At 39.6% G+C, this 16409-nt stretch overlaps 1 protein-coding gene across 2 annotated transcripts in view; it reads left to right on the top strand.

The window, feature by feature from the left end:
* Positions 1-16409, top strand: part of TMTC2 (transmembrane O-mannosyltransferase targeting cadherins 2) — a 420661-nt gene that overhangs the window by 148346 nt on the left and 255906 nt on the right. For both annotated transcript variants that reach the window (XM_066257560.1, XM_066257561.1), the window contains exon 2: positions 15382-15952. In XM_066257560.1, the coding sequence (XP_066113657.1) occupies positions 15382-15952 (571 nt within the window). The remainder of the gene's footprint in view (positions 1-15381; positions 15953-16409) is intronic.

The raw sequence follows: 16409 nt of genomic DNA, 5'->3' as shown, positions 1-16409 counted from the left end.
GATCTGTTGTGCTTCAATTCCTCTGGTTGGATACCATCTTTCATTCTTAAACTTATGTTCTGCTTGGTTATTTCGTGTTTTGTGAATTTATTTAACTAGCATGGTTACTTGTATGTTGAAAATTTTTCTTTTATTGACAATGGCTAGTGTGACAGAAATTATGTGTACTAAAGGCAGTGATGGTCAAGACTGAATAAAAATGATCTGTGGTCTGGTTTAGGGGTTTCCAGTGTATGGAAGTTAGGTGACTTAGCATTTATAGAAGACACTCCTCATATCCAAGTGTTTTAAATTTGAGAATTTGGGGATCAGCAAAAGGGTGACATACACCACCAGGCTTAAGCTGCTTAAAGGGACATGTTGGTGCTTTATAATTTGTTCATAGCATGAGATCTGAATGAGCAGATAGTTTTCATTTAACATTCAGCATAAGTATTTTGACTTCCTACCACATAACTTATATTTAAAGGGCGATAGTCCTTTCTGAAGTTTAATTTATTTCTTGATTATTAAAGTTTGGTCAATGAGTGACATCTATATCAGAAAGTATTATATATTATATTATTATATTATAATGCCAATACATTTTAATAGTGGAGTTAATTTCTCTTTCTCTCCTGATTCTTGGATGAAATATCTCTTGCTTTCCATGACAAATTAGATTGTTGCTGGTGGTTTGTGGACCAAATGTCTGGGTACGTGGTGTAGGCTCATCTGTGTTAGTTTTAAATTAGAATGTTTTCCTCCTCGCCTGTTTTTCATCAGGGCTCATATATTCTTGTGTCCAAAAAGACTCTCTGATTTAGCTGTGAGGCTGATTTTATTGTAGGGATGTCTGTGTATCCTGTCATCACAGGCAGCCCTGGTGAAACTTCCCGTGTTGTGCGTGTGTGTTGCTGCAATATGTTCAAAGTCTGATCCATCTCAGATGTATGTGTGTGTGTGTAACTATTTTATAGTTGAAAAGGGATACAAGCAGCAAAATTTCTTCCAGAATATGTTTTCTATTATATTTTGTAATATGAAATTATAGGTTAGCTTTTGGCTTTCATAAAGCTGCCTTTCCCACCCGTCACTGGGAGACAACTAACACCTCCCTTTGACTCAGGTTTTCCAAGGCTCCTTACTGTTAAAAGAAGACTTTCTTTTGAATTGCAGAAATTAAAAGAATATGGTACAAAAGCATTTTTATAGTTTTATCGAGTTTTGAGGGCAGATCTATGAATTCCAGACAAAATGCAAAAAGAGACTAGGATTTTACTTTCAAATTGTCTTACAGACGCTTCTCATTGGAGATGGATCGTACATGTGGAGAAACAGAGTTGCTTTGAAGGTTAGATGGAGTAGGTTGGAGAACAGCAGCGTTCAAGGGTTTTCTCTGCCTCTGAGTAGTAAGTCTGCGCTCTTCTTTACCAACCCCTCCAGCTGCAGGTTCAGATTGTGGAGCAGTGTGTTGAGGACCAAACGAGATGCCGTGTACGTGCTCTGTGAGCACTGTCAGTCTCAGTGTCAGTAGGAGGGAGCAGGAACGTTTGACTATGTGGGTTTAGTTAGTGTTGCTGCCCCTTTGACGCGGTCAGGGGAATTTTTTTTCTCTGGTAGAGAATGGAGATACATCTTGGCAGCAGTAGGAATAAGATATCTCTTAATACTTTTTTCCTATTTGCCGAGCAGTCAACCACTGTCATCACTGTACCAGACATGGCTTTGAAGAAATTTGACTTTTGTGTAATATCTGCCTTCCCTGAGCCTGTGAATGATAAACAGGATGTTGTACGTAATTAATATATATGATGGTCTCTATGGCATATTTGTTTGGTAGAACTGCCAGGACAAAATTCCTTGGACTAGGTGGCTTACCCAACAGCGATTGCCTGACCTGAGGTGTCGCAGTGGATCGGACATTGACCTGGAATGCTGAGGTCACTGGTTTGAAGCCCTGGGTTTGTCCGGCCAAGGCACATACGGGAAGTAACTATGAGCTGAGGCTTCATGCTCCTTCCCCCTGCCTTTTACTCTCCTCTCTCTAAAACAAATTAAAAAAACAAAAGGCAATTAGTTTTTTTAAAATCTTGGAAGATCAAAGTTCCAGATCAAGATGTAAGCTTATTTGGTTCCCCCGGCCTTTTCTTGGCTTGCAGATGGCCATCGTTTTACTGCATCCTTGCATGGCCTTTTTTGATGCATGCACCCCTAGTGTCTCTGTCTGTGTCTAAATTTCTTCCCATAAGGATTTGGATTTGGATTTCCGTGTGGGCGGCTCTGGTCTTCACTGCTGCGACTGTCTCAGGTGGGAATTGAAGCTTCTCATGTCCACAACCGTCCACATCCGCTTACTCTCAGGGTGGTGACAGGGTTCAAGGTCATCATCAACACGAGCACATTTTGTAATATGTAAAAGCATGATACAATTGCAAGATGGTATTATAACATGAATACCTGTGCAGGATTCACTGGCAACATGTGGAAAATCTCAAGTAGAAAAGACAAAGGGATCGTTACAAACATTTGGCTAAAAGAAGGTTCTTGGCTCTTCTCTTTGGCTGAAGGACAGGCATGGATAAAGAAAGGTGACTTGGTTAAGACTTAATTCAGAGAAGACAGGACTTAGGCTAACGGAGAAGCCAAACATCTGGATAATGCAACATGAATGCCTTTCTACCCCCAACACCTGTTTTCTTAGAGCATGTTAGTGTCTTGTTTACAGTTTTTTCCCCTTAAGTTCATGGTCTCGCAGTGCTTAGGCTGAGCACCCTGAGTGGGTTCACAAGCAGTGGTCACAGCCAGACGGCACTTTTCCTGTTTCCTTTAAGTAAAGATTGTGACCCCTCCTCACGGCTGTGATTTTTAAAAATGCGGTAATACTTTTGCAGGGTAAGCTATCATGTACTGTAGCATATCAGTTCTGAAATTTACACAGCACATTTCTGCAATGTATATTCTCAGCTTTTCATGCCTACCTATTTAGAGTATATTTGGATAATCAAATCCTTAAGCACAAAGATAACATTCTTTTATTCTGCAGAAGCACATAAAACAAGACCTTGCACAAAATAAGAGTTCTTAGAATCTTCATGGTTACACTTGTATTTCTTACTTAGAACCTGGTGTTTGATAGAGTCCATTCATTTTTGAAAGCTTTATGAAATTTCATAAAAAACTATAAACTGATGATACTCATTTCTTCTCTTAAAAAACAGTCAAATGTTTATATTTTTTTAATAGAAAAATTTAAGGAACCCGTCTTACTTGATAATGTCTCCATAATGTTCAAGACCCTTTCATTGGAAGGGAAACAGTATGATATGTAAAAAGAATGTTTTGAAATCACTTTTTTATGAACCTATAAATTTATGAAAATCTGTGAAACTGATTAAAATTTATAAATTACATAGGGTAATGTACTAAAGTGATTCATATACTTGAGATAACTTTTGGGAGTGAAAAAGCTTCATAGTACCCTTTCTAGTGGTTACAGATTTCAAATTTGGAGAATTAGGAATAAAGATATTTTCATTGTGTTTAAATTGAGACTGATTAAATTTAGTACAGTGAGGAGGTGCATTTGGATAATCAAATTTTTTATTAATGTTCAAATAACATGATGTGAATATAGTGAACAAGTTATATAGAAAATACTCATACTGTATTTCATCATGCAAATTGCAAGGCAATGAAAATTATTTTCAGTTGTCAAGAAGCTAATTTAAAGTGGAGGATTTTATCAGTGAAATTAAATGCTTAGAGCCATGATGGTGAACCTTTTTATAAAAACCGCCCACTCTTACAGTGCTGGTCAACCTGGTCCCTCCCGCCCACTAGTGGGCCTTCCAGTTTTCACGGTGGGCCAATCGCGGCGCCTTTTGGTTGTTCCACTAAGGCCCACCATGGAAACATGGAATGCCAACTAGTGGGCTGGAGGGACCAGGTTGACCAGCACTGCAAAAGGGGGCAGTTTTTATAAAAATGTTCGCCATCATGGGCTTATAGTGTTTCTGATAATCTCATGCTGTTAGTTTTTGCTTTAATCTTGCAAAATGCTTTTCATATAAATACTTTTAAATTAAAACATCTTTAGGTAACTGAAGCTTTAATTTTAAATGTGTGGTGCTATTTTGAATGGATTATTAATTAGTTTTCAGGGCCAGAATTTTTTCTTGGTATTTCCCATAAGTCTGAAAATGGCTGCATTAATTTATCTGAAGAACTAAAGAGAGTTTAAAAATATTTAATCAAGATTTCTCCTCATTGTCTCCTACTAAGAGAAGAGAGTGTCTGGGCAAACTCCAGACGCCCGATGAGAGGTGTATATCTCTGGAGCTGTTACTCTGGAGCTTAGTTTAGCTGAAAAGCAGGGAATCCCGTTGAATCAGAAGCTTCTAGGAGAAACTCCTAACCTAAAGGGATAAAGGGATGGTGGAAGGGGTCTACTAAGAAGACTCCTTTAGTTATATGTCTGACAACAGGATCTTCATTACTTCCTGTGGCTTCTTTTCATTCAACATCTATATGGCAACAAATAATTTTTTTTTTTTTTTTTTTTGTGACAGAGACAAAAGGACAGAGAGAGAAACAGATAGGGACAGACAGGTAGGAAGGGAGAGAGGTGAGAAGCATCAGTTCTTTATTGCAGCTCCTTAGTTGTTCATTGATTGCTTTCTCATATGTGTCTTGACCGGGGGGCTAAGCAGAGTGAGTGAACCTTTGCTTAAGCCAGCAACCATTGGGCCATGTCTGTGATCCGGTGCTCAAGCCAGCGACCCCATGCTCACGCTGGTGAGTCCCCGCTCAAGCCAGATGATCCCGTGCTCAAGCTGGCTACCTTGGGGTTTTGAACCTGGGTCCTCTGCATCCCAGTCCGATAGTCTATCCACTGTGCCACTGCCTGGTCAGGCACAAATAAAAAAATTTTAAATTGTCATTTGTTTAGGAAGTTATCATCTCTACCATTGAAGGAAACCCAGTAGAGGGAGATTAAGATACAAACAAGCAAGTTTAGTAAAGTGTTATAGGTGTATTGACAGATGCGTACCTGGAGGATAATGCCTTGTTTCCACTGGGAACTTGAAACCTAAGTGTCCCCCAACAGTCCTGCAGCCCATGCTGAAATTTACTTGCTCTGCCTTACCTTACTCTAGGAATTTGAAATACATTGTTCATTTCCAAACTAAGTCAGACTCTAGGTTTTATAGTATTTCTCTCATTCCCTTACCTCGTTAGCCAAGTATTTGCATATTAAGTGGAGCTTTCAAAATATAATGGCTTATCCCTAAAGAGGGACTCTAATAAAGAGATTATAGGTTAAGTCGCAAACGAGTGCCAAAGACATTTGGGTAAGCCAATTAACCTGATGGTTTTTCACAGTTAATTATCATTAGGTGAGCAGAGGTTATAGTCTTCAGAGTGACCGAACTACTTTTAGGGAGAAGTGATAATTCCCTATATATATACTTAAAACAATGTAGAGGTTTTTTAAAAGATGAGTGCAGCCTAATCAGTACCAATTATTTCTAATTAGAATTCAGTTTATCCAATATATATTGAGTACCTACTGTGTGCTAGGCTCCAAGAGATAAATAAGATGCATTTCTACTTTTTAGGAATTAACTGTGCTTTGGGGAGATAAGCAAGCTCTAAAAAACAATCGCCAAATCAATCCTGAAAACAATAGGGAAGATTGACATCTGGCCAAATTCCATCCCATCCCAAATTTCTCTCCATCCCACTACCATAGTCTAAGACAGAGTAATGACAGTGATTCCTGCTGCTCCAGCCCTCAAACTTCACTCCAGCCAAACTGACCTATTGTATTTTTTTCAGCACTCAAGCTTACCACCTTCTCCTGTGCTGCATGGTCTTCAAAAATATTAACCATCAGCCTGGCAACATCTCCTCAACACCTTTACTCCTTCATTAAACTCCTTCTATTGTGGTAGACATCCTTCCCCCAGGAAGCTTTTGACACTCGCAGCCTGTTAGGAGTCTGTTCTGTGGTCTCCCATGGCTGTCAGGGTTTCAGGTAGAATAGTTTTTCTCATACTGCAGTGAAATTGCCTGGGCACTTACTTGCTTTCTCTGCAAGGCTGAATGATTGTCAAGGTTGGAGTCTCTTGTTTAGCTCACCATTCTGTCTGCTGTGCCCTCCCCAGTGCCTTGCCTAGTACTGAGTGAATGAATAAATGAGTGAGCAAATAATTTTCTCATGACAGAATCAGTTAACATTTTATTGGACAAAGACTTTCATTAGGAGATGGAAGAGGGAATATTAAAGTCATATGTGCCTCATTTTCAAAGTGTACATTTTCTCCTCCTCCTCCTGAGATGTCTGCCACGTATCTTCCCATTTGAGATACTCGATCACTGTGATAAGAAGTCAGTGGTATTAATGGGAATGTGGCAGTGTCAAAATCATGAATATCTGCAGTAATAAATTTAAAAAATTAATAAAAATATAAAAGAAAAAGAGAAAAAAGGAATATTTGCAGTAGTAACTGGGGAAGGCTTTGGGGACATTGTGGCTTTGCAGATGAGCATTGGGATTAAAGCAGATGTAGCTGATTGAAAAATAGCAATCCAGGCAGAGAAGGAAGAAATAGTTTGAGTAAAGGCCCACAGGCTGGGAACTTTGACATAAGGATGCATAAGGAGCAGTAATTGAAGATTGGCCGGGAAGTCACAGTGGGGGCGGCACTGAGTGCTGGGCGGCGAAGGCTGTTTATTATGGTAAGAACCAGGGCATGAGGAAGGGTTTTTTTGGAGCTGAGTGGTGGTGTGAGTGTTCTATTTCAGGAAGTTTTCTCTGTTCATAGCATGTGTATTGGATCAAGGGCGGAATTCAAGTAGGCAAAGTTAGCAGTTCAGTTTACCAAATATTTATTATGTGCCTGATACGTTTTGGGCACGGGGAGAAAACATAAGGCGTACTTCCTTCCCTGAGGGGACTTAACAGCCTAATGAGAGAAAGAGAAAAATGAACAGGCAATTTAAGTCAACATGCAAAGCAGTACAGGTGGGAAATTAACCAACACCTGGATGAGGGGAGGAGAAAAGCAGTCAGATGCAGATTCAAGGGAAGCTTGTGAGTTTCTCTGAGGTCCTGAACAGCTTTAACATATTTTTAACCTGTTTAAAAATAGATGTAGAAGCAAAGAGAGAAGGTGCCCTCATGCACAACCGTCATGTCAGTGACGGAGAAACGACGCTACCAAATGAGGGGCTTGTATGGAAAGGGAGATACTTTGTGAGGAAAAATCTTTCGATCCAGACTTACTAAGCCTAAGATACTGTAAGGGCAATTAACAATATTACTTGATAATTATACAGTGCTGTGTTGCTTAGCACTCTTTTGGTTGTGGATGTTAGAATAGCAGTTCAAACTAACTTACTAAATGCGTAATGGGCATTTATTGGCTTATTTAAGAGTTTAGGCTTCAGGCACTATGGGATCCAGCTGCACTGGGAATTGCTTCTTTGGCAATTGATCTGGGTCCTTTTGTGTTGGCTTCATTTTTAGGCAGGTTCTGTCTTCAGGGCATCTGTAATGCTGGTGGCCGAGGCCAGGCAGGTTCTTATTGGATTCAGGCAGAAGATAGAAAAACTGCAGAGCCGGAAAGGGTTGGACCATTCTGTTTAATGAAGTCTCACAATGGCAGACGAACACACAGGCAGTAGAAACTGCCTCTCAGGCCAACAAATGGCAAGAATGGCCCCTCACAGTGGCCGGCAGGCGAGCCAGCATCCACAATCCTCCTGAGCGCAAGCACCCGAAGCCTTACATAGGCCATACAGACATGGTGCTCCCACACGCTCACGCACTAATCAGGCAAAGGACTTCCAGCCAGTAAACCAGTAAGCAAGCCTAACGCAGCAGCTTCACAGAATCCTCGAGGGTTCCATCTCATTCTCAAAGAATATGCCCTTTCCCAGTAGGTTACTGGGGCTGTTTTTACTCTGATTGGCCTGGCTGGCTGCTAAGTCAGTTGTGGCCAGGAATGAGGATGAGGTGATGTAGTACATTCACCGGCCAGATCATCTGCTGACCTTTCATCAGCAGGTCAGGGCAGCCTCACCCTAAACACATGGACTGAGAGTGGATGTGGGCTGTTTTCAAAAGCAAAATTAGGAGACTTAAGTAGCAGAAGAGGTTTGAAAAAGCAGCCAGTTTCCATTACAAATTTATAAGGCTATGTAAATTTCAAACATTTTTAAGTTAATATTATCCTCATTTGGTTTTTTTTAACACAAGAGTTTGTGGGAATAATAATAAAACAACATTATTATTGTCCACCAACCATAGGTAAGGAACTGAGCTTTAGAGAGGCAAATGATCCAGTAGTTACATACCTGGTATTAGTAGAAGAATCAGGTTTTGATTACTCTTTTTTTTCCAGTCAGATGTAGATATCACCTGGACCATTAGAAGTGTAGGCTTATGAGCAACATCCAGGCTTGAGGTATAGGTGAAGAAGGCATCGCTTGAGTTGTAGGTGTTGGAGGTGACCACAGAAGTGGAAAGTGTAGAGAGAGAGAAGGTCAGGGGGCAGAACTAGAAGAGAGACCTCCACAGTTGGGAGAAGAGTGTGAAGGAGGTGCTAGCCAAGGAGAGTTATAAACAGGCAGTCATGAGATGGGAGAATGAAATAAGTATTCTGTTAAAGACCAAAAGTAAAGCCTCACAGCTGTTTATTATCTTGTTCTGAGAGTGTCATTAAGCTTCACGGGATTTTAAATAAATGCTCATGACCATGGTCCATAGATTTGGAAGGCTATAAATATGGTGAACGAGCACTATGTTTCCATTGATGGCTAGCATCAGCAGTTTGATGTTGATGGCAATAATAATAATAACAACATATACACATTATATTACTATAACAATGTACTTTTTTACTTACTGACACATATACTCTTCATAATGATCCTCTAAGGCAAGTATAGTTATTATCTTTATTTTACAGATAAGAAAAGACTTATGGAGAGGTGAAGTAACTCTGTGTGGCCACTGTCTCATAGCTTGAACTTGATTTAGTCCACCTGGCTTCAGAACCAGTTTGTGTTGTTTGTTTTTTTTAACAAGTGTGCCCATAGGATGTTTGAAGAAGCTTCCTTCCTGCTCAGAAGACTAATGGTCATCATTTATGTGGGTGTCTGTGACCGAGAAGGTCAATGGACAGAAAAAATGGCAGTGAGGGAAACACAGACAAGGACAGTAGGGATGGCATTGTCACATCATTCATCAGTTTTACAATAGCATTGGCCTTTATCAGCATTTCCTAAAGGAAAACTCAAGGCAGCAAGAACAAAGAGCCCCGGGTAAACAGAATGGGATACTGGTTAAGAACCTCCTTGAAGACCCAAGAGACTGATCTTTGTGCTTCCAAAGACAGTCTCTCAGTCACGTGTTCTCTGGAGGATTCTGCTCACAATTGTTTCTCCTTCACCTCTGCTGCTTCCCTTTTCTTCACCTTGCCCAGGGTGGAAAATTTCCTGATTTCTTAGTGCCTTTCTAAATATCAGTACCAGTTTGCAGAAGTAACCTCAGAAATTATGTCGGCGTGAAATTTTGTTTTGAATTAAGGTTTTTCATTAGTTGAGAAGAGATCTTACTATTTCCATTTTGGACTCATGTAAGAAAAGGAAAATGGATGAAAACCTATTATGCTTCATGTTGAATGATTACCTTTACCTCTCATTTTGCTGGCAGATTATTCAGATTTTATTAAAGCCCTTTTGATTGGTATCTTTCATAAGAATATGTGAGGGATCCATAATGCACGCCTTATCACTGACTTGCATGGTAACATGACTTATATACTAACTCCCAGTATAGTTTAGTCCTATGTCATGTAATTTTGCTGTAATACTCGTTAGTTAAGTAAAAGCCTTTCTAAGCTGATAACTCCTGTCAGAGAATTTTATCATACTAAAGTCTTTCTTTGTACAGTATGTTTTGCATAGGAGTAAGGTAGTCTCTTGCTCTTCCTCTTTCTTTTATTAACACTGTTTGCCCTTTAAATTTTTCCAACACTGTAGGGCTATTCCTCATCAGAGTTATTTTTCACAGTGAAATGATGCAATTTGTTCATTTTTTTTGAAACCCTTGTTTTGTGAGAGTTAGACATGTAGTATATCTTGTTGGCTGCTTCATATTACTAGACTTATTGCTATAAGTATAAGAAATCCTGGCAGGTTTGAACAGTTTTTTTTATAGTATGGGTTTTATTTTCCTCTTAAAAAGTCTTTACAGAATTGGTATGGTGGAAAACTAACAGCATGTAGAAAGCCTGGTTTGGAGAATTTGATTCTGTGACCTACATGGATCTGCCAATGAAGGAGTGTAGTGTTGTTCTAAACAATTTGCTTTCTAGGCCCTGACCTGTAGCTCAGTGAATAGAGTGTTGGCCCGGTGTATGGATGTCTTGGGTTTGACTCCCAGTCTGAGCACAAAGGAGAAGTGGTCACCTGCTTCTCCCTCCCCCGTTCCTTTCGCCCTTCTCTCCCTCTTCCTCTTCTGCAGCGAGTAGTTAGATGGTTTGAGTGTGGGCACAGGCACTGAGGATGGCTCTATTGGAGCTCATCAGCCTCAGGCACTAAAAATAGTATGGTACTAGAGCATCAGTGTCTGACAGGGTTGCTAGATGGATCCCAGTCAGGGTGTATGTGGGAGTCTGCCTCACTATTTCTTCTCCTCTCACCTTAGAAACAAACAATGCTTTCTAGCTTTTCTTACTACATTAATAAAGGCTTATCCCAGAATTCTTTGCTATTGAGCTTTCCATCACCCTAACTTGGATAGTATGAGCATTTCTGCATTGATATTAGAGAAATTCACATCAATATCTTCATTAATGCTTAGTAGAGGCCAGTTGGATTTTCATTCTGAATTGCTTGAAATCATCTCATTCTGACACCACTGTTTGGCAGGTTTTCATATTTCTTTTAAATTTTAATTATAGCCCATTGAGTCTTAAGCAATTACTTCTGAGTTAGAGTCCTGACAAATGTCATAGCAGGGTGTTTTAATTTAATGGATCCAGAATAACATCTGTTTCTAATATTTTAAAAGTCAGTTTATATGGAAATTCATTTACTACAGAGTCAATACAGGGAAACTTATGAAAATCAAAATCAAAATGGAAAATTAAACCACTGTGATACAGTAGGTCTTCTGTGAACAAAAGATTTCACTTATGACTAGGTTCAGCTGCCACTAGCTAACACCTCAAATATCACTGTTTAAACAAGATAGCAGTTTACTTCTCATATTTATGCAATGGGGAGGTAGTTAGCCCAGTGTTCGTATCGTCTACTGTGACAGAAACTCAATTTCCTTTGGTCTTATTGCTATGCTGGGCGTGATTTCTGTGCCTAATGGTACCTTATGGGCTAACATGGCTGCTAGACCCCCCCAGTGAGTAAATCTGTGCTCCAGCAGGGAGGAGGTAGTGTTGGAGGGGAAGAATGCTGAGCTCTTTTTACTTTTAAGGACACTTTTCGGCAGTAGTACATAGAACTCTGCTTATGTTTCACTGGGCAAAAATCAGTCACATGGCCATCGTTAGCAGCAAGGGAAGATAGGAAATGAAATCTTATTCTATGACCATATACCCAGTTAAAAACGGAAGATCTATGAGTATGGGAAAAGGCTAGAAATAGACGTGGGGAAACAACTAACTTTCCCTGCCACATTGAGTATTTTTCAAAACATGATTTTAATAGACTTTCTGCTTTTTTATTGAGCATCTAGAAGAGTCAACTAGTTCTCATAAGGAGATATAAAAGGACGAGTGTGGTGTTTGTACAAGAGTAGATAATTATCAACTACTGATCAGTCTGTCTTAATTCTAACCATAACATGCACCCAATTTCAGAGGCTGTGGGTCAAACAGACGTTAATAAGGGACTTTTTGTAAATTTTACCCCAGTCCTTGTAGAGTAATAACAACAGCAGCTAACAGGACTGAGATGTCATTTGTGTCTCCAGATCACTCATGTATTTGCAAAGCAGTGTTCTCTGCTTCTCTACATAGAAGATAAATGAACAATTACAAGTGTTTGTTAAATAATTTCAAGGTAAAAATACTATCACTACAGAAACTGAAGCTCAGAGAGGTTACTTGGGAAGCCGTTCAGAGAAGCACTTGAAAACCAGCATTGCCCGGTCATTGATTCCTAATGGAACTCTAACGCTGCTATTTCTGTTGGCTCTGCCGCCTGGAATGGGTTATTCAGTCTGCTTGAATATCTGTTCTGTGCTCTTGTTTTGAAGACACTCAGGAAATTACAGAGCTGGGACTCAGGAATTTTTCTCCTCAATCCAGGGCTTTTGCAACCTAAATTTTGGTAATACTCATATGGAAATTCCTTAATCATGGCTGCCTCACAGGGAAAGGCAGAACTGGTAGAAGGGCTAGAGGTGAAGGTCATCAGGATGGCTACACAAGTGCACACCCCCTCCCCTTTTCAAAAAAGATTTTATTTATTCATTTTAAAGAGAGGGGAGGGGGAGAAAGAGAAAGGTGGTGGTGGTGGTGGGGAGCGGAAGTATCAACTCGTAGTTGCTTCTTGTATGTGCCTTGAGTCAAGCCTGGGGGTTCAAACCAGTGACCTCAGCATTCTAGTCAATGCTTTATCCATTGTACCACCACAGGTCAGGCTCACACCCCCTTAAGAAGCCCTGACATCAGACTAGGCATGAGGTTTCTTCTTCATAGGTCTCATTCCTGCTTTTCTTCTGATTCATGTACCTCTTATATTCTGTAAGTACCGAGATAGATGCACTAGCAATGCATCTAGGATTGCCAGGATGCCACTCCGTTCTCTGACAGGTGTGATACTACAAAGTAGGAATTCTCCAAACTGAGTCATTCAAATGCTACCTTCAACAATTGTACCTAATCTGCCTATACCAGTACTGTCGATGCCTGAGTATTTGTCTTTATGTAGACTTTTAAATTTTTAATAGTTTTATTCTGAGCAAGTATCTATGAAGTCCAGCTTTGATGTGATAATTAAATTTTGTTTCAAATATACAGCCATTAAAGGTTTTATAAGGTTTGTTGGTGGATTTTCTGACATACTACCAGTAGTATGCGGGTCATATTTTGAGAAGCCCATCATAGTGGAAGGACTTGACCCTGCTATTTCTAATTTGTGTGATTTTGGACTCATAAATTATTTTGACTTTCTCGATCATAATTTGCTCACCTGAGGGATATAAATTACAATATCTATCTTGTTAATTATTCTAAGAATTAACCAAAAAGATATAGCCTAGGAGACTGGCAGGGTGCTGGGCAGATAGCAAGCACTCAACAAATACTAGGTCATTCCTCCTTGAAATCTGGAAATCTAGAGCTACTGATCCTCAAAAGCAGGAGACAGTGAGATGCCATCATTGTGGCACTTGATATATAGCAGTGGTTTCAACCTTTTTAAACTTGGGGACTGGTGAAAATAGAAAAATGATCTTGGGAGGTACCAAGATAGAAATAAAAACCATTATTAGTATTTTGTGCATTACCTTGTAATTACAATAGTATAAAGTGAAGATTTTCTAAAATAACCAGATGAATGGTAAAAAATAATTTTTAAATAGAATATAACTGACATTCCTAGACAGCAATATTTAATTCACGTAAAGCTAGTGTGAAATCTCTTGTTGCTCCATTTAAAGAATACTCGATAACTGAGGCTGCAGTTTTGTTCCCAAGAGGCGAAGTGCTGTATATGATTTCCCTGTTTGGTTTTTAGTAATGATGGGTCTGAGAAAGTCTCCTCACTCACATAGGTAGGATATTCATTTGAATGCTTTTTGTCCATTGCACATGATCTATAAATGCTCTGCATGGTGTAAGAGGTTGTTCGAGCAAGCTTACAAGTTCCAAAGATATCTAAGACAACGTCAGTAGTATTTTCATCAATGATTACAGGCTGATAAGTCACAATCACTCTGAGCATAAGTGAATACAACTAAGATCATTGGGTCTAGAATCTTCATACATCATCAAGGTGATTAACTCTTTCACGAACCAGCATGAAATTTTTGGCAAATTGGCACTGGTCCACGGACCACCGTTTGAAAATCAATGCTATCCTGTGAGATCTCAGAAGGAGTAAAGGCAGTGGTGAGCTTCAGTTGATTTGCATGGGTTTGGCAAAACTGATCCTAATTTTTTGTTGAGTTCAGCAAATGGCTTGTTAAAACGGCACTGGTAATCAGGGTTCATTCTAAGGTGGGCACTTGGGCAGCTGCCCAATGTGGAAATCACAAATTTACATTCTTTACTCTTTGTTAACGTTCATCTGCACAACAGTGTATTCTAAGTGCCCAAAGTAATGTTTATAATGTCCATAGGTGAAAAAATTTGCAAGTGAAGACGCCAATCAAGAAGCAGTATGGAAATTTCTTAATGGTTTTATTGTTTTTTGTCAGATATTATTGAATATTTTTTCATTAATATTTTAAAAATCCCTCATAACATAATCTAGTTTTGTGTACCTCTTTTATTGTTCTTATTTAAGTATTAAATGCATGAAATAATAAACTACCTTTCGGTATGTCATTTTTTTATACATAAAACAGTCATTAGGACAGAGAACTGGTTGTTAAATTCTTTAAATTCCACCACTGGGTAAAGGCTGAAGTTTTCTGCGTTGTAGGAAGAAAGGAAATATTTGGATAGATGGAGAGCCATTCATATTCATCTCTCCAGCTCTATGAGTCCTTGCTACTCCAAGTGTGGTTTGCGGAGCAGCAGTGTCAGGCTTACCTGGGGATTTATTAGAAATGTGGGAGCATGGGCTCCTCCCCAGATCCACTGAACCAAAACCTGCCTGTTAACAAGATTCGCAGGTGATGTGCAGGTTTGAGAAGCATTGCTTTGGGCACAGATATTCTATTTAAAATTTCTTTCTAGTAGGGCTAATTATTACTGTAAGTGTATCCCTTGCACCAGTATCACCTAGGGATGTACTTTTAAAAAATGCATATTCTCAGGCCTCCCAACAATCTGGGGCCTAAAATCTACATTTTTAGTCAGCATACCCCATGATTTGTAGGACAGTTGTTTTGCAATTTCTGCCTTAACACTTAATCCTATGATAGAGCTTCTGCATTTATTTATTCTTCAAACATATTTGCATTCAAACAAGGAAGAAAAAAATATAATCTTAATTGTGGTTTTAGTAAGCATGAAAGGGAGGATCTTAATTCAGTCTATATGTGCACCTCAGTGCACCCTGGAATCCCAGCAGAAAGTCTCATGATGACAAAGCTAGGGAGGAAGGCAGTATCTTAGCATTGTCACATATTTTTTTGTTTTTTATTTTTTTCCTTTCTGTATTTTTCATTTGATTTTTTTTTAACATTTTGTTTTTTAGCCGTGCTATTAAGACTAATCAGGACCTTCTCCCAGAAACGCCATGGACACACATTTTCTACAATGATTTCTGGGGGACTCTTCTAACCCACAGTGGCAGCCACAAGTCCTACCGGCCACTCTGCACACTTTCTTTTCGCCTGAACCACGCCATTGGAGGGCTGAATCCCTGGAGCTACCATCTTGTCAACATCCTCCTGCACGCGGCAGTCACTGGTCTCTTCACGAGTTTCTCTAAGATACTCCTTGGGGATGGATACTGGACCTTCATGGCGGGCTTGATGTTCGCCTCTCACCCCATCCACACGGAGGCCGTGGCAGGAATCGTGGGACGGGCTGATGTTGGGGCCAGCCTCTTCTTTCTCCTCTCCCTGCTCTGCTACGTTAAACACTGTTCTACAAGAAGCGACTCCGCCAGGACTTGGGGCTGGTTCCTGGGGACAGGACTGTGTGCCGGATGCAGCATGTTGTGGAAGGAACAAGGAGTGACTGTGCTCGCTGTCTCAGCAGTGTACGATGTCTTCGTCTTTCACAGGCTGAAAATGAAACAGATCCTACCTGCCCTTTTCAAAGTAAGTGATTTTGGTACTCAGGCATTGGATTTCTGAGTCATTGCCTTGCTTGGTTCTTTTTTTTTTTTTTTTTTTTTTTACCATTTAAAAGGCAAATTTGTTCCTCTTCAAAGAGAATTTAATATAAGTCACTTTTTGATCTTTGGTAAGTGGAAGCGGCCTTTCTGACCTTTCTCTACTCACGTGGATTTCAATCACTGATTATTTTATTTCTTAGGTTTCTTCACTTATTTTCACGATTTCAAAGCGGATATAGATGGATAGTTTTGCCTTGTAAAGGTTATGCATGTTTATAGTTTATTTTTTTTTCATCCTTACGTCCATTCCAATACTCTGTAACCCTGTACAGTGCCAACACATAATGGGTATTTGTAAGACTATCACAGATGACTATAGAGCTAATTACTAGATTATAGAGGGGGAATCTTTTACCATTTGTTAATATTACATTTCTTGA

Source organism: Saccopteryx bilineata, chromosome 2 (assembly GCF_036850765.1).
Source record: "Saccopteryx bilineata isolate mSacBil1 chromosome 2, mSacBil1_pri_phased_curated, whole genome shotgun sequence".
Lineage (NCBI taxonomy): Eukaryota > Metazoa > Chordata > Mammalia > Chiroptera > Emballonuridae > Saccopteryx > Saccopteryx bilineata.
Note: the sequence above shows the minus strand (reverse complement) of the source record. Positions and strands in the feature narration are given on the sequence as shown.